The following is a 24,249-nucleotide window of genomic DNA, read 5'->3' as shown; positions in this document are numbered from 1 at the left end:
TTTTAGGACTTTCCATAATACGGACACCTTATGGCTAGATGACACTATATTGATATTTCATTTTTGAAGATGGGGCAACATGAGGATTGCCAACCATAGTTATTTATCACTGGTTCTAGTGATTTTCTTCTGTCTTGTGACCTATAATGATTTTTGCTCTAAAACTAATGATTTTCCACGACATAGCGCGTAGATTCATGATTCAATCGAATAAACCGTACAAGAAGAACGTAAAATAGTTATTCACCACAGTTCCTAATATGTTCCACATTAGCATTTATGCAAATATACTGCCTTTGAAACTTCCGATTTCCCACCATATTTCCGTATCAGATATAGACAGTAGACCCCAGAGCGTTATAATCAAGATGATACGCGAACCAATTTAATTGCGAACAATGTTCTATACATAAGATAATATTTTATTTCAACAAAGCGGCTATCGTACTTACTTACTTGTACTTGGGTCACGTTCGAGCTTTGTCCAGGCCCATCGTGGCATCCAGAATTTGTCGACATGCCTCTCTCCATTGCTCTCTTTCAAGTGCGATTGGCTCGATCAACTGGATCCATTGTCTATTCCATCGGTGCCCGTGCTTCTTGAAACCTCCCATTGGCTCGAGGTCGGCTCTAACTGTTGATAACCATGTCTTTTTTTGTCCTCCAGGCTTCCTTTTCCAGTGCGCAAGGGGTTGGCATTTCAAGCACTGTTTGCTGAACGAGTCATCCGGTCGGCGCAGTGTATGCCCGAACCATCGTAGACGTCTCGCTTTGACAACATCAGAGACAAGTGGTATATCACCACTTCTTCTTCTGATGACATCGTTACAGACGCGGTCAGAGAGACGCAGGCCAAGAATACAGTGAAGACACTTGTGGTGGAAGACATTCAGGTTATTAGCTTCCCCAGCTCTGAGGGGCCACGTTTCGCAACCATAAAGAAGCACAGAGAGGACCAAAGCGTTATATATCTGGAGCTTTGTTCGAAGGGAAATTTCATTTCGTAGCCAGAGGCACTTCCGAAGCTGGATGAATGCTGCCCAGGCTACGGAGATGCGGCTTTGTATTTCGCTTAGAGCTTCGCCCTTGGGATTTATTAGGGAGCCTAGATATTTGAAATTCTGGACGTCCTCGATTGGGATGCCATTCAATGTGATTGGAGTTTCATCTAGCCCAGAGGTGCGCATCGATTTTGTTTTCGATTGGCTGATCTTTAGTCCAGTAGCAAGGGATCTAGCAGCAATGTCGTCTATCATGAGCTGTGCTTCTATTATCGAGTCAGTCAAGATATCCACATCATCAGCGTAATCAAGGTCTGTTATTGATAGTGCTGGACTGATTGTCACACCTTTGTATTTGTCAAGAGTCTTCATGATCTGGTCAATGACAAAGTTAAATAAAATAGGCGATAAGGCACAACCCTGTCGCACTCCTTTGTCAATTGATATTTCTTTTGAGATTTCTCCGTCAGCTCTTATAAATGCCCTCGTTCCCACGTAATACGCCTTAATTAAACGGACTATCTTTTCGGGTACTCCATCATCCCTCATTGCATCCCAGATGGCAATTCTCTTTACCGAGTCAAAAGCCGTTACAAAGTCGATAAAGACTTGTATTGTTTCCTGCTGGTGTATAAGGCGGTGTTCCAGGATCTGTCTCAGGCTAAAAATATGATCGCAACATCCCATACCAGGTCTGAATCCTGCTTGATTTGGCCTCGTCCGATCATTTCTAATATTTCTGAACCTATTTAATACTATTATTGTGAAAACTTTTGCAGAAATGGGTATCAGGGAAATTCCTCTATAATTTTTACAATCGGCTCGATCCCCTTTCTTAAATACAGGAATTATTATAGAGGTCCTCCACTCTTCAGGAATGTATTCGTTGACCCAGACATCCGTGAGTAAGTTGTGGAGCTCGTCGATAGCCGCTTCTGGAAGGGCCTTGAGAAGTTCAGCTGGTAATTCGTCAATGCCAGGGCTTTTATTATTTTTTAATAGTTTTACGGCATGAATAATTTCTTCTCTGCTTGGAGGGGCGATATTGCAATCCTTATACACGAATGGTGACTCAGAACTGCTGTGGGATGGAATGGGTTGGCTGTGGTCATTTTCTGATGGGTGAAGAAGCTCCTGGAAGTGAGCACGCCATCGTTCGATGCGATCTTCTTTGCTCGTGAGAAGCTTGTTGTCCTTACTAAGTAGCGTGGGGGTAGATCTTTGCTTCTTTTTCCCGGTTGATTCTCCTAGGAGCTGGTAGAGTTTCCGTGAATCATTGCGTGCAGCAGCTTTTTCCATTTCACAGGCTACATTAGACCAATATGTTTGTTTGTCTGCCTTAGCAGATTTGTGACATTCTTGGCGGAGTGCTTTAAAAGAAGCAGAGTGTTTATCAGTCATTTGTTTCTTCCTTACAGAGAGTTCTATTGTCTTCTGAGAAATCCATCTTTTGGATTTTTTGTCCCTTACTCCGAGAATTTCTGTAGCTGCCTCTTTCACTTGATTTCGGAACTTGATCCAGCGCTTTTCTATATTTAGTGATGGGTTAAAATTATCTTGTTCGGTCATGGCACTTGTCTCGGTCTCAGAAATTGCTTGATTGGTCTTAAATTCTCGGTCATTATCTTGCAACGCCGTGAAACGGTTTGTAAGTTCGGCTATCGTAAGCCCAAAAGGGCCAAATTCGCACTTTAGTGTCATTACAAAGAAAAATAATAGCAAAATTTTTAAAATGGCCAATGTCATACAATCATAAACTTGCAATCAATAAAAAAGTCAAAGGATAAAAACTCGTAAAATTAAAGCAGGGAAAACCAATTTAAACAAAAGTCTAGCTCAAAAATTACAAAGTCTGCAATTGCAAAACAAACATGCTTTTTAATATTGTTTTTTCTTATCGATTGAAAATCCTAGTTTTTTCCTAAAAATATATAAACTATTTTATTTTTATTCTAGTTGAGCTAGTGTAATTACTGGAACACCAGTGACAATTTTTAAAATGAATTTTTCATATTTTAATGGAAAAAATTTGTTCCATTCTTCCCAAGTTTCGATAAAATTTGATATGGCTTCTTTGATAAAAAAAGATTCAAAGATAATCTTTTTTCTCTCATATATGTTTTGTTTATTGGTAGTAATTGTACATTCTATTGCTTAAGGTATAAGAGAGCCTGGGCTCCTCACCTGAATTTACGTTGCTGTAAAACAACATGGTTTTCAATTATATATTAATTCATTTAGAAATATCATTGGTAAAAAACTACATTCATATACAATTAAGGCAGGCTCTCACAAAGTTTATATTGTTGTCATATTTTCGTCTTGCACATCCTGTTTCTACTTTTTTGCAGAAATCACAAGAGCCCGATGAATTTCTCATTCTAAGGGATCTTTGAAATATCGAGTTACATGCATTAATGAAGAGAATGTTTCTTCTTCCATTGTGTTTCTCACAGGTGATTTAATTAACCTCAGCAAGGAGATCTGTCTCTCAGCTGATGCACTCGAATGTGGAAGAGCTATAAAGAATTGATCATTCGTCTCACAATTGGGAACGTAAAATTCATTATTCGTGTCACACCTGGGAACAAAAAATCATCCACACCTTTCTTGCATTTTCCAAGGAAGTTCCAGAGTAAAAAAGGATCGCTGTTATTTTACGCATGGTACTTTATGTTATTTTATGGGAGACACAACTATTGCATCCACTTTACCACCCCCTATAAATGCATCATTGCATCTAAAGTTGATTACCGTGGACGAGATAAGGGATACCATGTATGCTATGAATAATAATTCGTCTGGTAGTGATTTGATGAGTTTAAAAATTCTGAAATGTATTTTTCCATCTATATCCAGCATTCTAACATCATAAATTAATGATTGTTTCATACAAGGTAAGTTTCCAGATTGTTTAAAGTATGCAAGAGTGACCCCGGTTTATAAAGATGGGGAAAAAAATTGGTCTTGGTAATTATCGCCTAATATCAGTTTTGTCAGTTATTTCTCGTCTGATTGAAAAATATTTTAGTTCTTGGTTAACCACATTTCTTGAGAAGTTTCATATTTTTAATATTAATCAGTTTGGATTCCGGAAGAATAGGAAGACGGAGGATGCATTGATAATTTTAACAAGTATTATTAATATGGCTTTAGACAAAGGACTGCAGGTTGGTGCAGTATTTCTGGATCTGATGAAGGCTTTTGATACAGTTGACCATGTTCGGGATCCGATTTGAATCGTTTGCGAGAGCCTGTGACACCGAGTTAGTTGATGGAGTTCATAAAAAATGCGTTAGGTTTTACCAAATGCTTTGTGAGCAGATCCGAGTCCGAATCAGCGATCAAGACGTTCTTTTACATCACCTAAAGTATTTGGGCCCTACTGTTGAAGTTTCTGGCTCTGTTTCAATAATTACTGAATTGTATGATCGCTTCTCGCAGACAATAGATCTAGAAGTGGGAGCTTTAAACCAAGAATGGCAGTTAATTCCATATAGAAGAGAAATGATTCCAGTGCATGAGAGAGAGAGAAAACATTTAGAAAGGGAATGTTTAGAATGTTTAGAACATTTAGAATGTGAAAAATTCCTCGTGCTCTTGTGGTTTCTGCAAAAAAGTAGAAACATGATGTACAAAACGAAAATATAACAACAATATAAACTTTGTGAGAGCCTGCCTTAATTGTAGATGGATGCAGTTTTTTACCTATGATATTTCTAAATGAATGAATATATAATCGAAAACCATGTTGTTTTACAGCAAAGTAGATTCAGGTGAGCAGCACAGGCTTTTTTTGTAGCTTAAATATTAGAATGTACAATTGCCACCAACAAACAAAAACGTATATGGGAGAAAAAGATTATCTTTGAATCTTTTTTTTATTAAAGAAGCCATATCAAATTTTATCGAAATTTGGGAAGGATAGAACAAACTTTTTCCATTAAAATATGAATAAGTCATTTTCAAAATTGTCACTGGTGTCCCAGTAATTATGTAAGCTCAACTAGAATAAAAAAAGAATAGTTTATATATTTTCCTTGAAAAACTAGGGGTTTTGAATCGACAAGAAAAAAACATTAAAAAGGAAGAGTAAATATTTCGTATTTACTAAAATATTAGTAAATATGGTTATCACCGATAACCAATTTTCAGTGATCATGTTAAAAGCCAAGGGTTCTAATTTGGGAAAATAGGTGAACGAAGCGAGGATTTTGTTCTATTCTCTGCATAAAAATACGAAAAGGCATTTTTTTTTAAATTCAAGGGCGATTTTCGCATGAGCAAAGAACAAAACATCAATCCAAAGGCATTTTTCCACATCTGGGGGGTAATTTTACCCCCTTACCCCTGTGTAGAATATTTTAAGGAAACAAACCTATTGTTAATTAAAATGATAAAGTGTATTATAATTCTAGTGGTTAATAGTCATTAATCTAGCAATTTACTTTCTGATTTAGTGATTTTTTCAAGAATCAAGTGTTTTGTTTCCACCGGGTGGCATCACTTTCGAAGAGGCCAGCTTCTTGTTTTTGGACAGCACAGCCTATATAGAAACAAGTTGCGCAAAAATTTTTCAAATGGAAGACATAGCTATCGTCGCGACACTAATTTGCGTTGAGTCAGAACTAGACACTCTCGCAGTTGGAAACTGAATTCCGAAGAGGCAACATGTGCAGCGTGAAAATGCGCCGTGACAACTAAAAGCTGTGGTGCCAAACAACAAATAAAATGGCGTTTGCAAAATATTTAGTCCTCGGATGTGACAGCAGCAAAAAGAATCGTGAATCTTTGGGACTACGCATGCTGAAGTAGGTCCAGTAATTATCAATTATCGTAACCTTTTTAATTATGCTTGTCACAACGAAATTACCATGCCTTATAATACGTTTTTACGCAATTATTCCTTTCGAATTCCTTTGCAATAAATGGGAGACCTCCACTGCTTTCTTCTGGTAATATTACGCACCCACGGTGGTCACAACAGAAATTTCTGTTTTCACTCCCGGAATAGAGCCAAGATCTTTCCACGCTGATTGGCTGTTGGAGCGCCGGAGGTTAACGCCGAGTTTAAAAATGTGTGTTGAAATCTTTCTATGGGCAACATACAACTCCATGCAACTGTCTATATGGACTGTGATAAAAAAAGCATCGGAAACTATAAGAGTGGAAACTTCAGCGATTTAACATGGAAAGATAGGAGCTGAAAAACTACTAGCGCCAGACGCAGCGTAGTGGCTGGGGAAATCATTAAAAATGTATTTAAATAAATAGAACAATTCATAGTCGAACTGGCTGAATAGGCTAATTGGTAAAGGTCAAACCGAATAGTATTGAAAACTCACAGTTTTCATGCTCTTTGGGCCTGATCTGCATATTTATATAACATTTATACAATAAAAAAATCTCAGGCGCTAGGTAACTTCCAAAAACTAATTTAGCTCAGTAGGCCCTGGTTTGATGGGGGTAAATTGTGGCTAATTAGGCTCATTGAGCTAAGTGACTTTTAACAGATAGGTCAACTAGTTAAATAGTTTTGGGTTCTTTAGCCTCACATGTATCTTAAGCTTCCTAAAAAAGCAAGTATTTGGCTGTTTAGGGTGGGTAAACCTACTGTTTAAAAGACATAGCCTACAAGGCTTAGCTTGTTTGACAATGATGAAGTTTTATTTTTGGTAAAATTCTAGTTCAGTGACTTCTTGCTATCTCAGAAAGAGGTTTGGTTAGGAAAATGAAACTTTCAGGGATAGGTCTACAGGCTAAAGTAAATCCCATAAAGGTATTTTAAAGTACCCACCTCCACTCCTTCTCCCTCTAGAGAGCCCTGAACTTTGCCTACATAATAGGTCTATACCTATTGAAATTTTGACAAAACTTGCTTTTTCTCTGCCTTTAGTTCTGAAAATACAATTCCTGTTAGGCCTATTTGAGTAGAATGTTTGTTTCAAAATTTAGGATATGTATTTGGATATCTTTAAAACCCTATAAATTAGGATTGAGCATAGTTCTGAAGCTGAAAGCCATTTTGTTATACTTCATTCAAGCAGAAGATCTATTTTGCAAGATTTCACTTTTATAACACACATATTTTTGAAGCTCATTAAAGGTCAGGGCCCTCTAGAGGAAGAAGATGTAGAGGTAGGTACTTCAAAATACCTTCCCAGGACATACTTTAGCCTATAGACCCATTCCTAAAAGTTTCATTTTCCTAACCTAGCCCCTTTCTGAGATAGCAAGAAGGCAATGAACTAGAATTTTACCTTATTTTTAATTGACTTGTTGATATAGTTTATTTGATTCTTTTAAAAGGCTAGGTTCAAGATGAAATGCTTTTTGCTAACTTGAAAATATTTTTGAGGTTAGTCTAGCCTATGTAACTTCCCAAGCCTTATAAATATTAAAGGGGTAGAGAAGCAGCTTAAAAGCACCTTCCTAGGGATGAAATTGTGCTTCAAATTCATTCATGAAGGTTTATTATTCTAACTGAACTGCCTTCCTTAAGGTTATAGGTTGCCTTCCTAAGGTTATAGTAGTTGGGCTGCTAATAACAACTTCAATATTTAAACCACTGTATGTTCTTAAATGTGATTACATAAAAAAACTAGTTTTTTAACTGAAATTAAGGAGCAACATTAAAACTTAAAATGAACAGAAATTACTCCATATATGAAATGGGCTATCCCCTGTGCAATCCCTTGCTCTTTACACTAAAGCTTTTAATTGTTTTAAACAGCAGAATTGTGGCAAAGAGTCAGACTTTAGTGTAAAGAGCAAGGGATTGCAGAGGGGACAACCCATTTCATATATGGAGTAATTTCTGTTTGTTTTAAGTTTTAATGTTGCTCCTTACTTTCAGTCAAAAAAACTAGTTTTTTTATGTAGTTTCTGAATGTTTTTGAATTAATGCATGTTTAATTTTGGCTCTCCACACATAAATTATTAAAATGAAATTTGCATATTAATTCCTTTTTTGGCTAAATGGCTTTCTCTTAGTTTTGATCAGACGATTTTGAGAAATAAGGGATAGGGAAGGAGGCCTAGTTGCCAGGCAATTTTTTGGTTACATAAAAAGGCAACTATAAATTTTAATTTTTAACAAATTTTTTTATTAGTAAAAAATATACATAATTTAAGAATTAACTTACATAACAAACTTTTATATTCTTTAATTTTTATTATGTATATGAGGGGGTTTGTACCCTTGTTAATACCTTGTTCTTTACCCTAAATCATAAGTTTTGTCCCAATTCTTTAAGAATGACCCCTGAATCAGAAAGGCCATTGAATAAATAGTTGAAATGACTAAAAATACTTTAGCATAAAGAGCAAAGTATTTATCTCCTCTTAAATACCTTGCTCTTTATGCTAAAGTATTTTTAGAACCCCTCACATGCGTAATAATCTCTGTTTGTTTTAAGTTTCAATGCTACTCTTTACTTTCAATTGGAAAAAACTTTTCCATGTTCATTTTTTCATTGTTTTTCTATAGTAATTTTAGAAAATTCCCAAAGACATAGTTATTGTGGTTTTTGACTATGCAGAACAAAATGGCTATCTCAAAATTTTGATCTGTTCACTTTGGAGAAAGAATGAGTGTGGGAGGGGGCCTAGGTTCCCTCCAATTTTTTCGGTCACTTAAAAAGGGCACTAGAACTTTTCATTTCCATTAGAATGAGCTCTCTTGTGACATTCTAGGCCCACTTGGTCAATACAATGACCCCTGGGGAAAAGAAAAACGAGCAAACAAATAAACACGCACCTGTGATTTGTCTTCTGGCAAAAAATACGAAATTCCACATTTTTGTAGATAGGAGCTTGAAAATTTTGCTAGAGGGTTCTCTGATAGGTCAAATGTGATGGTGTGATTTTCGTTAAGATTCTGTGACTTTTAGGGGGTGTTTTCCCCGATTTTCTAAAATAAGGCAAATTTTTTCAGGCTTGTAACTTTTGATGACAAAGACTAAATTTTATGAAACTTATATATTTAAATCAGCATGAAAATCTGATTCTTTTGATGTATATTTTAGCATCAAAATTCCTTATTTTAGAGTTTTGTTTACTATTGAGCCAGGTTGCTCCTTACTACAGTTTGTTATCATGAACTGTTTGATAGACCTTGCTTGAATATTTCAGCCTTATGTAATGATGAATATTTTAAAAATACTGATAAGCAATGATGGACCCTAATCATTAATGCACATTTTAAGCTCAAGCTTGATCTCATTTCTGACAGTTTTATTTGCCTAATTAAACTACTTTCCAAGGTTGTCAAAATCCCTTCATCTAGAATTCTACCCAACTTGTATGCTGTATCAAGGTATATAAAACATAGACAGACCCAATCTTGCACAGATTTAATATATGGTGAATATTATAAAGCAGAATTGTTGTTCAATCACTGACAGCCTAGGTAATAATGGACCTTAATCATGGACACACATTTTAAACTTGAGCTTGGTGTTACCAAGCTTACCAAACATGAGTTACCAATACTCTTTGCTTTGGGCTATGATGGACAAGAATTAAATCTAGTTTCAGGGGAAGGTATCAGTAGCCTACTATATTGTTCTCTGCTATACCTAATTTGGATTGTAGCTTTTTCATTATGCTTTTCTTTATTTAGTTGATTACTGACATAGAGAAATTGATTAGACCTGTCATATAGCTTCTAAAATAGGCCTATGGAAAGGGTGAGTAGCCTAAATTAGTGTGGCAACATCTTTAACATCATAATTAAGTGCTGAAAGCTTCATTTTGCTAATTTTTAGAATAGCAAGAAGTTCCCCACCTAGGCCAGAACTTCAACCCCCACCCTGCTGGACAAATATAGGTTAGGCCCACAGCATACTATAAATGCTCACAGTATTTTTAAAGTAGTAAAATTATTTACTTCCTGCTAATGATTAGCATTTGCTACATAATAATAAGGAATAGCTATAGAAAATATAGGCTATTCTAAATGGTAAATTTACAGTTTAGAACATATGCTATTTTTGCTAGGATAAAAGTGAAACAGCCCATAGTAGCCGAAAGTTAAAAACATTAATAAAAAAAAACCGTCTAGTGAGAAGAAGTTGCTGCATATTGTTTATATTAACAGACTATTCAGGTAGGTAAGGAACAAATTTCATCTATAGTCACAATTACCAATTCCCAATTCATATATAGGCCTACCAATTCATATATGGGCCAACCAATTCAGGGTATAGTCCTATATTTGTACCACAGCTTAGATACCAATACAGTTATGAAAACCCCTTTCTTACCTATGAGAAGCTTTTGGTACACAGCTCTGAACTTGGTGCCTTCTCCAAGCCAGCACTCCAATGTGTAGATTGTACTACAACACCATAGGTTGGGATGTAATTTTGTTTTGTTGCATACACAGCTTAAATACCAATATCAGTTTCCTGTCTCCAGCTGCTAGCATCACTACCGCACACTGTGTCCCAAAAATAATTCAAGTTTTCAGAACTGTATTGGTATCTAAGCTGTGATTTGTACATTGAGGGGGGGGGGGGTAATGTTTATTGCTGATGCAAATGAATGTTAAATTTGGATTCAGGATACAATTTTTATCATAGAGTTAAGTTTGAACTGTATTCCCCCCTCCCCAACAGTTTGAAAATATACCCTGACTTGCTCATTTCCAAATGCAAATGCACATTAAATTTGGATTCAGGATGCAATTCCAACTATAGATGTGAGTTTGTTTCTTAGCTACCTGAATAGTCTGTTAGATGAAGACAGATATAGACAAAGACAGACTTATTTTACTTATTATATCAATTACATATGCAATTTTATCAGTAGCCTTGTAGAAAAAAAAAACAAAAAAAAAAAACTTACTGATAAGATTAAAGCCTTATATAAAAGGTACTGACAAAGAGAAAAGAAAAATACCAACAGAATAGCATAGATAGTAAAAGAGCAAAATCAGAAAAAAAATTTTTCCTCATCTTTGGAGCACATGGGAGAGCCAAAGGCTTCAATCATGGTTATGGTCAAAACTAAAGGTATTCAAGACAATAACAGTGAGGACAGCCAACAGCAGTGCTGGATGATTATTACTAAAAAATTAAGAAAAAGAGATGGTAGAAATTTTCCAGAGAAAAATTCAGGAGTAGTACATTTTATGTGCACATGTTTTGTGATGAGCCACATAAAGAGCAATTTGGATTGACCCCACTCAGTGAGTGGGCTCTCTGCTTGTAAAACTGTAAGTAAGGATCAAACTGGACTCACAGTAGCCAAAACTCTAAAAAAAGAAATTTTGATAACAATTAGTACATCAAAAGAATTAGTTTGTTATGTTAATTCCAAATATATAAAATCCATCAGGTTTAAAGCTACCCACCAAAAGCTCAGGACTTGAGGAAATTTGCCTGATTTTAAGAAAGAGGGAAACACCCTTAAAAGACAAGAAATCCTGATGAAAATCACAACATCCAATTTAGAATATAAGATAACTCTAAAACGGGTGTATCAAGCTCCTATCTACAAAAACCTGCTCTGTTTGTTTTGAGCTTTAATATCATTCCTTAAGTAACTTGATTCTTAACAAAAAAACAGGCCTAGTCCAAAGGCCCAAGCCCTTTGATATTGATGTTTGAAGGTCCAAGCAAGCAGAGGGAGGTTGAAAAGCCAACTTGACTTGATTCATTGACAAAATAAAAAACATTACATACACTTATTCCCGTACTGCCAACATACCAGAGGCTATAAATGACCAATATGGGAATTTGAGAAATCAATTGTTTGATAAAATGTCGCATAAAATTTGACAAAATATCCTTTTTCTAATATCATTAAGCAGAAAAACTAAACAAACAAAAACTAAACAACAAAAATTGTAAGTATTTTTTTCATCTACTCAATTAGATATTTTAAAATATTTTTTTTCAGAACAAGATTAGCAAAATCAGTTCTTCTATATATTTGAGCAATTTAATAGTTTTCCACATATGAAAGGAAATAAATCACTTTACAAGGCTATCACATATACCTTATTCACAAAAAAAGTAAATGGAAAAACTAAACAAACACCTTTTACCTATTCAATAAGATATTTTTTAAGAACAAACTTATCAAATTTGTCTCCTTTATACAGTGGGGAAACATGTTCAACACCTCTACACCAACATGTGATAACAGTGCACCTCTATGGCTGTAGCTTATTCTTGTTACAAGTAAATTATTTTCAGTTGAGGTTGTTGGGTATGAATAATATTCTAAATCTGTTTGAGACATATTAAGTTGTCTTAGTCCAAGTGGTGCTAAAGAATTAATACATGAGTTAACCAAACTTGCAACTTGGGGCATAAATATTTTTAGAAACATTCAGAACTTTTGCCAGCAGAAGAAATCACTTGTAGAGTATGCATATTTTATACCTGTGTTTTTAATACTATAAACATTACTCAAATTGCCATTTGTAGCTGATTCCAAAATTGTAATTATTATTTTCCTTAGTCTTAGGAGTAAAATATTATTAGGCTAAGGAAACAAATTTGCAAAATAAAAAAAAAACAAAAAAACATGAAGCCCACCAAAGAAAGATGAGCCTAGGATTCCAGCCATACATAAAAAAACATTACCTTAAATCACATTGTCCAGTGAAATAAGGATTAAATCCTTTAGAATCACTGGAGACATGACATAGTACATGTTAAGAAAACAGTTCTTATTTCATAATATGTAGAACAATCCTAGCTAGCACATTTTTGCAGGGAGAGAACCTTTATCTTCAGTTCTTTCACTGTTTTACAATTTTTTCAAACAAAATTCTGAAAAATAAGCATGGATGATACTGCATTTTCCTGTTTAAAATAATCTATGTAATTAATTAAACACCATCAGTGCCATCTAATTATTTCTCACAAAAACATATCAACAGACAAATAGTGATAAATTAGGGTATGGTTAAGGTTATGGTAGATTAGATAGTGTTTGAGTATTTGTATATAAACAATTATCAAAACTTAGAGAATTGACACAAATATTTAGAAGTGTGATAGAAACACTGGAAATACAACTGGAAAGAAGTGAAGATAAAGGTTTTCTCCATGCAAAATCTGTTAACTTGGATTATTCAGCATATTATAAAATAAGATTTGTTTTCTTAATATGTTTCCTTATTCATGGCTGAAAAACCTAGGCTTATAAAAAAAAAACACAGCAAAACTGACATCCTTTTTGAGGGATTTCTAGCTCCTAAAAATATCTGCAAATTTGTTTTTAAAATAGCATTTTATTATTAAGACTAAGAAAAGTTATAATTATCATCCCCAAATCAGCTGCAACTAGGGTCGTTATTAGCCAAAATGTTTCTTTTTTTTTGGGGAGGGGGAGCAAGATATTTTACCAACTGGCAGGTAATTTTTAATGACTGTTTTTGTTAAAAATTAGCATAACATCTGTTTTAAGTACAGTATGTAACAGCACTGTACAAGTCAGTAAAATTGTTGTAGATTCATATTTCAGTACATATCGTGTAACTTTTTTATGCTGTTTATTTAACCAAATGGAAAATTGTGGCACTATCTATAAAATCAGAGCAGGAGTCAGTAAAACTGATGAGTTTACCAACCAAATTAAAATTTCTTTAGATGACATGTCAGTATTTTTGTGTTCTTTATTGAATCAAGCAAAAAATTTTAGTGGCATTAGATGCCACAGTTTAACCAACTTTTTTTTACCAAATGACAAAAAAATTGGGGGGGGGGGTCCCCTCTCCCCTCCGAATGTGACAGCCCTGGCTCTTCAAATAACAATTTTTTATAACTAGTTTAAAAAAAAAACATACTCTTAACTTTGGGGACTATGGGCTGTTTTGGCACCTCTTTGCCCTTTAAGGGCTCAAAATGGAATTTCACCCTGAAGAGATTATTGAATTATGAAAGATTATACAAAAGATGTCAAGTGATACATTCACTTTCATCCTAGCTAAATTGTGTTGTAAAGTACAAATTTTTTGTTTGGATAACATAGGCCTATATGGAAAAGATTGTATATTTATCCATTAGAAGGGGCTGGAATGAGACAATATGCTTCTAGGAGCAAGAATCGTACAAGTATTTATTATTAATTTATAGTAGTTTCTGAAATTTTTGGCAACCATTTTCTAAAAAGGAACAAGATATCACTTTAAGGGCTTGAAATAAAATTTGAAAAAAACAGTATATTTAGAAAGAGTATCAAAAGCTGCACTGAGTTGTGTGTTCACCTTCTACCCTACTAAGCAATGGAATAGCTCAGAATGTACTAATGAATATATTACTCAGTCCTTTTATGTCTTCATTTAAATATACTAATCACTCACCTTACAAATGAACCCTAGCCTCTCCCCTCCCTGTTTATATTAGTTTTTTTTCTTGATTAATCTGCTAGCCTAGTTCAAGCATGAACATAGGCCTAGGCTTAGCAGTTGATGCACCCCTTAACACTCTTGGCAACTATACTAATATGGCATTATTTTGGTAAAATTCTAGACACTTGGCTTTTTGCCATCATGGAAAATAGTGAAGTTAGGAAAATAAAACTTTTAAAATGATATAAGGGTGAGTGTATATTATTAGGCAGAAATCAAATTGGAAAAAAATATTCCGTAAGAATATTTGGCAAATCTGTAGATGTTTTAATTAGCTTGTCAGGTAGAAGTTGAATACCCACCTTAGTACATTTTTTTTATGTTTTATTTATTTAAATATTGATGCATCAAACGGTAAACATTAATTCTTGTCACTATAGACACAAACCAAGAAATAAGCTAATTACCAATACTAATAGATGTTAGAAGAAGAAAGAAAAAAAAAAACAAAAAAAAACTCTTATCCAAAACTCGTAAACTCAAACAAAACTCATAACCAAAAAAATCAATGTAACTAATAACTAAACATCAAAAACTTCCAAATAGAAAGGTTCTTTCCAAATGTACCAATCACTTCGTTTGCAAATTATTTATGGCCCTTAAATGGAGTCTAAGTTTCAACTTGTCTCTTGTTGTTTGAAGTAGAAATGGGTCAAACATAATCATAAATACCTGTTCCTCAAAAACAATTTGCTTCAATTTACTCCAATCTTCTCTGATGGATGGATATACAGCCTTGTATGCATATTCACTCTATATTTTACAGTAGTGTAACTCTTTTTATTATTTTACAATATACACAAATCAATATTAGATTATTTAAGGGAGAGATTGTAGCAAAAAAATATGTTTTTAAAAATGAGGTAAGGAAGTTTTGCAAGAAAAATCAGACTTGTCCATACTGTATCCACTAACTTCAGTGATGGTTTTGAGCTGACTTGTCCACAGTGTCCCAAATGGTGCACCATGGTTGTTTGAACCTATTGCCTTCCACTTCAGCTGATTTTACTGCCCGGGATTTGTTTGTGTACCAAAACCATTTGGTGCACTCAAACGGTGCACCATGGTTTGTTGAACCTATTGCCTTCCACCTCAACTGATTTTGCAGTTCGGCATTTGTTTGTGCACCAAAACCATTTGGTTCACCCAAATGGTCTATCATGGTTGTTTGAACCTATTGCCTTCCACTTCAACTGGTTTTGCAATCCGGCATTTGTTTGTTTTTGAAAAGCTTATGAGGAAGGTTCTGACAGTTTGGGACATTGTGCTAAATGACCTTTTAATTCTCCCAAGTGTCTAATTAGCCTTGGCAAAGGCTGCTTGTGCATGGAGATAAAAGTCAGCGTGTTGTACATCAAGGTTTCTTTCTGCATTGCTGCTGGAGATAATATTGCTGTACCCTTCACTGCACTCCATAAAGTACAGGATAAGCAGGTTTTTTGTCCCAAGATGGATTGTCTTGCAAAGCTTTTGGATTGTCTGAATATTCTCTGCTGTGTCTGCTCAACTGACAAGTTTTAAATCATTGGTGTAGAGACTTACTTATATAGAGATTTACTTATGCATATTATTTTTATAAATATTGTTTAGGATAGGTCCCAAGACTTTTTCTTGGGGCTCTCCATGTCCAACTTCAGCCACACCAAAGAAGAATATCTTTCCTTCCTCACCAAAAATTCTAATCATCTGTTTTCAGTTTGGTAGAAACTACATCACTAGTGTGCAAGTAGTAAGTTACTTCTGGGTAACTTACCTGGTAATGGTAAGTCTTAGGTCAAGCTTACTGGTAAGATTCATAAGTGGTAATTGTAAGTTTTTGATGAACAAAAATGTTCTCAATTGAAACAAATCCATCCCTTAATGAAAAAATTTTCATTCATCAGATTCAATGCATGAGTCATACCCCTTTGAGCTTATGTTAATATCACTCTGTCAGACTACCTCTTTGTCATTTCCTGCCTGAGTAAAAAAAAAGGGGGGTTATGCAATGAGTCAGCCAGTCTGAATAAATAAGATGTTCATAACAGAGATCAATTTAATTTGGTGGGTTTTTGACTTTTGACTGAATTTTTTTGACTGGTTGACTTTTCCTATAGAATAAATGATCAGCAAATCATATATTCGGCTATAATATTGGTAGTAAGGCCTGCTAATAAAAAATCTTTCTATCCAATCTCTTCTAATCTAGCATTGCAATGGTGACGCAGCAGCAACTAGTGCCCAAATATAAATCTTTCCATCATCCCAAGATTCTTAATTATTTCTGGATGAAGCATCATTATAAGGAGGTTTCCACAACGTGAAATTGAATCTTTTCTTTTGATCTTTGTTTTCAAATAGATACTTGTGCTGGCTTTTGCCAATGTTTTCACTTTTTAATCTTATTTTACAATCCTAACCAAGTCTACTTCAATGTCTTTAGTTGTTTTCCATGCTCTCTATCTGTCCATCACTGCATATGTTTATCAAATACTTTTCATGATTTATTGTATTCATTAGTATTGGGTAAAAAAAAAAGGCGGATTTGGTTTCTAATTTGTTAAACTGCTATTGTTGCTAGCTTTTATTTTTCTTGGTTGACCTTGTCAACAAAAAGTGGCTATGTAAAGAAATCATTACTAATAGTAATTGTGTTACCAAAGCTTTCTGCAAGCATTGAGGTTGTTCATTAGCCAAAAATACTTGTCTCCAAAAGCATCACTTTGCAATATGGGAAAAGGCACCAATTGACATCTGTGAATATTACAATGTACAGACGTCATCCATCCATAAAAAAGTTTTTGCATAAAAAAAGAAGTGTATGAAGAAGGAGTTGTATGAAAGAGGCAATGGTGCAGAATCTGAAGATGTCAGCACTGATTCCTACAGTTGTGATGAAGGTGGTTCTAATCAAGCTCCAGTACTTTCAAATGCTTTGGCTAGAATATCATTGCTTCCCAGTACTTCTGGGTCTTTTATTCCAACTCTTTGCCTCCCTCTTCCTTATGTAACCAAAGTGGCATAACGACCAAAAATTACATGTATCCAAAAATTGACCATAGAACAACAGGAAGCCTGCAACAAAGGTTGGGCTAGTGCATTTTACGTATGCAATATACCATTTGCTGTGGTCAAAAATGAATATTTTGCAGAGGCAATAAGAGCTGCATATCCAGCTATGAAGAAAATTTTGGATCACAAAGTGCAAATCAAGTATTTGGATGAATGCTTTGCTGAAAGCATGCTCGACATTAAACTGTAAACTGCAAAACAGGAACTGCAAAACTGGAACTGCAAAACAGTCAAAACCCTTTGTTTCAATGGATGTAAAAATAATGGATGGGGAACTCATTGTTAACTATGTCCTTGTTGCTGACAAATATCTCTTCCTTGAATCATCAGAAACTGGCAACAAGCAGCACACTGCATAATTGTAGCTGATGAACTGGACCTTACCTTAGACCTTAGTTCCTCCAGAGCCATCGGTGGGGCATAGGGCGTCGACAAAGCCTCTCCATTCGTCTCGCATTGGTGTTGCAGCGATGACGTCTTCCCATTCAGGTATTAGTGAGTTGCCGGCAGTACTGGAACTAGTGGCTAAATTCTAGTGTCCTGCTATGATTGGAGACAGGAATACAATGAAAGGGATTGACACTATTTGCCTTGATAATCCTAGTGTAAATAAACTTGCTACCTTGTTATTGAAGCAAAAATATCCCCACCCTCAAACCATTTGGGTGTATCCCTCACATTTTGAATCTAGTTGTTCAAGATACTATGAAAAGCTTAGACCAATATGTCAATAATATCTTTTAGTCTTTTATATTTTTATCTTTTTAGATCTATTAGTCCTTAAATTGAAATTAATAAAAGCTAGTGAAACTGTCCAATCAATTTCGTTTAATCTTGTTGCATAAATTAAGAATATTTGTAATAGCCAAAATAAGCTGATTATTTAGAGCAAAGTGCTCCCTTAACTAAGCTACAAATCATAAACTGTATGAAAATTGTCATTTATAACAAATTAAAAATTGTTATAATTGACAAAGGACAATTTGTCATCTATGAAAATAGTCATTTGTAAAGAAAAGTCAGGATCAGAAGCTTTTTGCACTTTAGATTAAACTAGAGTTTTAATTAAACCTTAATTAAATGATGTTTAATTAATCTAGAGTGATGAAACTAAGATGTAGAGTATTTGCATGGTTTGTTAGTAGAAAATAGTTTTTCTTATTTAGAATTTAAATTAAAAAAAGGGAACTTTTCAAATCCTGGGGAGGGTTAATTTTTTTATGAAATTGTCAAAAAAGCTATTTATGAAAATCTAGCCGGCCAACAGAATATTGGAAACAAAATACATGAAAAATTACCCCCCCCCCTCTAATTGGCGCCACTGGAACTAATGTTGGTTACCAGTACATCTGGGATCCTAGTTTATACTTTTTGTTATCAAAAACTTTTTTTTGCCAGATTTATCTTTGTAATAATGGCTTTTAATTTTTAGCAAATGGTGTGATAATGGCTGCAACAAGAGAAAAACGAGCAACTGCTGGAAACAAATTAGCTAAACTATTAGATGAAGAAGAAGAAGATGACTTTTACAAAACTACCTATGGTGGATTTGAAGAGGAAGAACATGATGAAGAATTCCAATTCAAGTAAGAACTAAATAACTTCTCAAGGAATTTCTTTTCGTTAAATTTATTGTAAGGGTATGAATCTCCCTCTTAGAATTAAAACTCTGGGCCAGCTTTAAATGCTTTAATTCAATATCGTCATTTTGATGCAACATCAGCACAGCAATAAGAAAGCTTAAAAAATATGTGCACTTAACAATCTACAATGCTACTTATTTTTTTGTCATTAATTTATCATAATTCTTATACATTTGACAAAAGTGCTGCAAGTGCAGAATGTCATTTTGTCATTTTGATGCAACATCAGCACAGGAATAAGAAAGTCTGTAAAATATGAACACTTAACACTCTACAATGCTACTTATTTTTTTTTGTCATTAATTTATCATAATTCTTATACATTTGACAAAAGTGCTGCAAGTGCAGAATGTCAGTTTGATACAACGTCAGCACAGGAATAAGAAAGCTTAAAAAATATGTGCATTTAACAATCTACAATGCTACTTATTTTTTTTTCATTAATTTATCATAATTCTTATACATTTGACAAAAGTGCTGCAAGTGCAGAATGTCATTTGTCATTTTGATGCAACATCAGCACAGGAATAAGAAAGTCTGTAAAATATGAACACTTAACACTCTACAATGCTACTTATTTTCTTGTCATTAATTTATCATAATTCTTATACATTTGACAAAAGTGCTGCAAGTGCAGAATGTCAGTTTGATACAACGTCAGCACAGGAATAAGAAAGCTTAAAAAATATGTGCATTTAACAATCTACAATGCTACTTATTTTTTTTTCATTAATTTATCATAATTCTTATACATTTGACAAAAGTGCTGCAAGTGCAGAATGTCATTTGTCATTTTGATGCAGCATCAGCACAGGAATAAGAAAGTCTGTAAAATATGAACACTTAGCACTCTACAATGCTACTTATTTTTTTTGTCATTAATTTATCATAATTCTTATACCTTTGACAAAAGTGCTGCAAGCGCAGAATGTCATTTTGATAGAACGTCAGCACAGGAATAAGAAAGTCTGAAAAATATGAACACTTAACACTCTACAATGCTATTTATTTTCTTATCATTAATTTATCATAATTACAATACATTTGACAAAAGTGCTGCAAGTGCAGAATGTCATTTTGATGCAGCATCAGCACAGGAATAAGAAAGTCTGAAAAATATGAACACTTAACGCTTTACAATGCTACTCATTTTCTTGTCATTAATCTATATATATAAAAATAAGTTGTCTGTCTGTGTGTCTGTCTGTCTGTCAGGTGACGTCATGTTTCTGTGTCGACTGACGTCATGAAGTTAGTTGTCGTCATTTTTGCTATGACGGTGACGTCATTAAAGATATTTAATCATGGACTTAGTTGTCGTCATTTTTGCTATGACGGTGACGTCATTAAATATATTTAAGACATATATGTTCACGTAGAAATCTATTAATGTTTAAGTTTAAAATGACTGATGAACTTACAATGGCAAAAGCCGATGAAGATGCTCAAAGAGTCTATGCCAAAAAACTTGCTGCTGATAGAGAAAGTCAGAAAAGAAAGCGTGCCGAGGAATCAAAAGAACAGCAAGGAAACAGGCTTGAGGCTGATAGAGAAAGAAAGAACAGAAAGCGTGCCGAGGAATCAAAAGAACAGCAAGGAAACAGGCTTGAGGCTGATAGAGAAAGAAAGAACAGAAAGCGTGCCGAGGAACTACCAGAGCAACGCGAAAGCAGACTTGCTGCTAAAAGAGAAAGTGAAAAAAGAAGGCGTGCCGAGGAATCACAAGAACAGCAAGAAATCAGGCTTGCTGCTGATAGAGAAAGTAAGAAAAGAAAGCGTGCCGAGGAATCACAAGAACAACAAGAAATCAGGCTTGCTGCTGATAGAGAAAGTAAGAAAAGAAAGCGTGCCGAGGAATCAGAGCAACCTGAAAGTTATCGCCTGGCATTCAGGTACAGCCCAGTCGATGATTATAGCTTGAGTAGATGTGTTCAAATCGGGACAATGTCTGAAATTTGTCCCTATTGCAAGGCCTTGAAATTCAATGGTGAAACAATGGGAATGTGTTGCGCCTCAGGAAAAGTTAAACTTCCTCTATTGGCTGCACCACCAGAGCCATTGAAGACTTTCCTTACTGGAACTACGTCAGTTTTTAAGCGTTTTTTGTCAAAAATCAGAAAATACAACTCATGTTTCCAAATGACGTCGTTTGGAGCCCAAATCGAAAATCCTGATCAATTTATGTCTACTTTCAAAGTAAAAGGGCAAATTTATCATAGAGCAGGGTCCCTTCTACCTTTCTCAGGCGAGAATCATAAATTTTTACAATTGTACTTCATCAGTAATAGAAATTCTGAATTGAATGCACATTGCGAAATTTCTCCCAACGTTGAAAGGACAATCGTTTCCCAATTGCAACATCTTTTCCACGAAAATAATAATTTAGTGCGTCTGTTCAAAACAGCCATCGATTTGATGCCTACTGTTACGCATAAAATTGTTATTTCCGCTGACAAAACGCCTCCTGGCCAACATGTGCGTAGATACAATGCTCCAACTATCGACGAAGTGGCAATCGTTATGGTCGGTGATCAGTTTTTACCTCGAGATATTATTCTTCATAAGCGAAACGCTATCTATCTATCTATCTATCTATATAAAAACGAGTTGTGTGTATGCATGTTTGTTTGTTTGTAAAAAGAGCGTTTGTATATGACGTCATTATTAGTACATACGGCTTTGTATATGCACAGACAATGGGAAAGCCAAGAATGTTGTATATTCGCAATTTTTACGTAGTTTAACTCCTGCAGACGAAATTAATGCTTGCCTGAAAAAGTCTAATTTATGGGCACACGTAAAAATATTAAAATTAACTACAAATATGCGTGTCCGATTGCAAAACGATGACTCTGGTCAAACATTTTCAGATCAATTGCTGGCAATTGGAAACGGAAAGCCCCCAGTAGACTCAATTTCAGGACGTATACAGCTACCTGCTGATTTCTGTAATTTAGTGACGTCCAAAAATGAATTGATGAAAAAATATTTCTGAATATTCTAAAAAATTATAAAAATAATAAATGGCTAAGTGAAAGAGCTATTCTCGCACCCAAAAATATAGACGTCCACGAAATCAACAATATTGTTTTGACCAAGATTCGAGACCAGGCAGTCCTTTACAAGTCAGTCGACACAGTTTTGGAACCAAATGAAGCGGTTAATTATCCATCTGAATTTTTAAATTCCATATATCCTTCAGGGTTTCCACCACACGTGCTACAACTAAAAATAGGCTTACCAATAATACTTTTAAGAAATATCAACCCACCAAAGCTTTGCAATGGCACGCGACTTGCCGTAAAAAAAACAATGGAAAACCTAATAGAGGCCACAATCTTGACAGGGCCTTTTGAGGGTGAGGCTGTTCTTATTCCTCGCATTCCCATGATTCCAACGGATCTGCCTTTTCAATTTAAGAGATTGCAATTCCCAATTCGATTAGCATTTGCAATCACCATTAACAAAGCTCAAGGTCAATCATTAGAAAAATGTGGTATAGATCTTAATACTGATTGTTTTTCCCATGGACAATTGTACGTTGCATGTTCGAGGGTCGGTAAACCTGACAATCTATTTATATGCAGCGACAATTGGACAGCGAAGAATGTTGTATATTCGCAAGTTTTACGCAGTTAATTTGTATTGTATCTATCTTTCTATCTATATAAAAACGAGTTGTGTGTATGCATGTTTGTTTGTTTGTAAAAAGAGCGTTTGTATATGACGTCATTATTAGTACATACGGCTTTGTATATGCACAGACAATGGGAAAGCCAAGAATGTTGTATATTCGCAATTTTTACGTAGTTTGAAACACATATATAAATCTATCTATATTCACAGGTGGGACACAGGGACACAACTACAATGGCGCGTAACTAATATGGCGCGTAACGACTTACACGCGCGGGGTGGCTTGGGGGGCGCGAAGCGCCCCACCAACTAGGTGTTGGGGTGGCGCGAAGCGCCACCCCAACAGCTAGTTTATCATAATTCTTGTACAGTTGACAAAAGTGCTGTAAGTGCAGAATGTCATTTTGTCATTTTGATGCAACATCAGCACAGGAATAAGAAAGTCTGTAAAATATGAACACTTAACACCCTACAATGCTACTTATTTTCTTGTCATTAATCTATATATATAAAAATAAGTTGTCTGTGTGTCTGTGTGTCGAGTGACGTCACTGTCCGCATATGACGTCTGAATTATTTCATCACATACCAATTCAAAAACGAATGTATTCAAGCCGAAGTAGTTCAGTTATATAACTACCTGTGTTGGCGCAGTGGGTTTGACCTTAGCGTGGTAATACAGGACCCAGAGATCGAACCATGCTGCAGGAATGCACTACAGGGTCGACGCAGGGACCTTAGTAGTCAAGAAGCGTCGTTAATCCAATACAAATACAGTAGCTCAGTTGGTAAAGCGTTATGTTCCAGGTTCTAGGTCCGAGAGGTTCCAGGTTCGAACCTTGGCTTTAGCATTAATACAAAAGAAGAAAAAAACTAAAAAAGATAAAAACTACAAAAAAAAAACTAAAAAGAAAATACTAAAAAAACTAAAAAAGCTAAAAAACTAAAAAAAACTAAAAAATACTAAAAATAGGGTAAAAAACTAAAAACTAAAAAAGTAAAAAAACTAAAAAAAAACTAAAAAAAGGTAAAAACTACAAAAAAACTAAAAAGAAAAAAAAACTAAAAACTAATAAAAAACTAAAAAAACTAAAAACTGAAAAAGAAAAAAAAAACTAAAAAAAGGAAAAAAACTGACAAATAAATGAGAAAAATAAAACTAAAAAAAAAAAAAATAAAAATAAAAAAAACTAAAAAAGGTAAATGTATTCAAGCCGAAGTAGCTGAGTTGGTAAAGCGTTATGTTCCAGGTTCTAGATCCGAGAGGTTCCAGGTTCGAACCTTGGCTTTAGCATTAATACAAAAGAAGAAAAAAAACTAAAAAAGAAAAAAAACTAAAAAACAGGTAAAAACTACTAAAATAACTAAAAAAGCTAAAAAACTAAAAAAGAAAAAAAAAACAAAAAAAAGGGTAAAAACAGCAAAAAACTAAAAAGAAAAAAAACCTAAAAACTAATAAGTAAAATAATTCAGACTAAACATTACAGTTCTCAGTTTATAAAATTCGAAAATTTACAATAATGGTAAGATTTCCTGTAATCAACCTCCT

General features: G+C 34.6%; 1 protein-coding gene across 5 annotated transcripts in view; it reads left to right on the top strand.

Annotated features, from left to right (window-relative positions):
* The first annotated feature begins 6,265 nt into the window (after positions 1-6,265).
* Positions 6,266-24,249, top strand: part of LOC136033247 (vacuolar protein sorting-associated protein 72 homolog) — a 52,688-nt gene continuing 34,704 nt past the window's right edge. For 3 of the 5 annotated variants that reach the window (XM_065713971.1, XM_065713966.1, XM_065713970.1), the window contains exons 1-2: positions 6,279-6,419; positions 18,854-19,007. In XM_065713971.1, coding sequence (XP_065570043.1) covers positions 18,868-19,007 — 140 coding nt within the window. In that variant the 5' untranslated portion in view covers positions 6,279-6,419; positions 18,854-18,867. The other 2 variants (XM_065713967.1, XM_065713969.1) reach the window with 2 other exon arrangements.

Source organism: Artemia franciscana, chromosome 11 (genome assembly GCF_032884065.1).
Source record: "Artemia franciscana chromosome 11, ASM3288406v1, whole genome shotgun sequence".
NCBI lineage: Eukaryota > Metazoa > Arthropoda > Branchiopoda > Anostraca > Artemiidae > Artemia > Artemia franciscana.
This window is presented reverse-complemented; position numbering and strand designations above follow the sequence as displayed.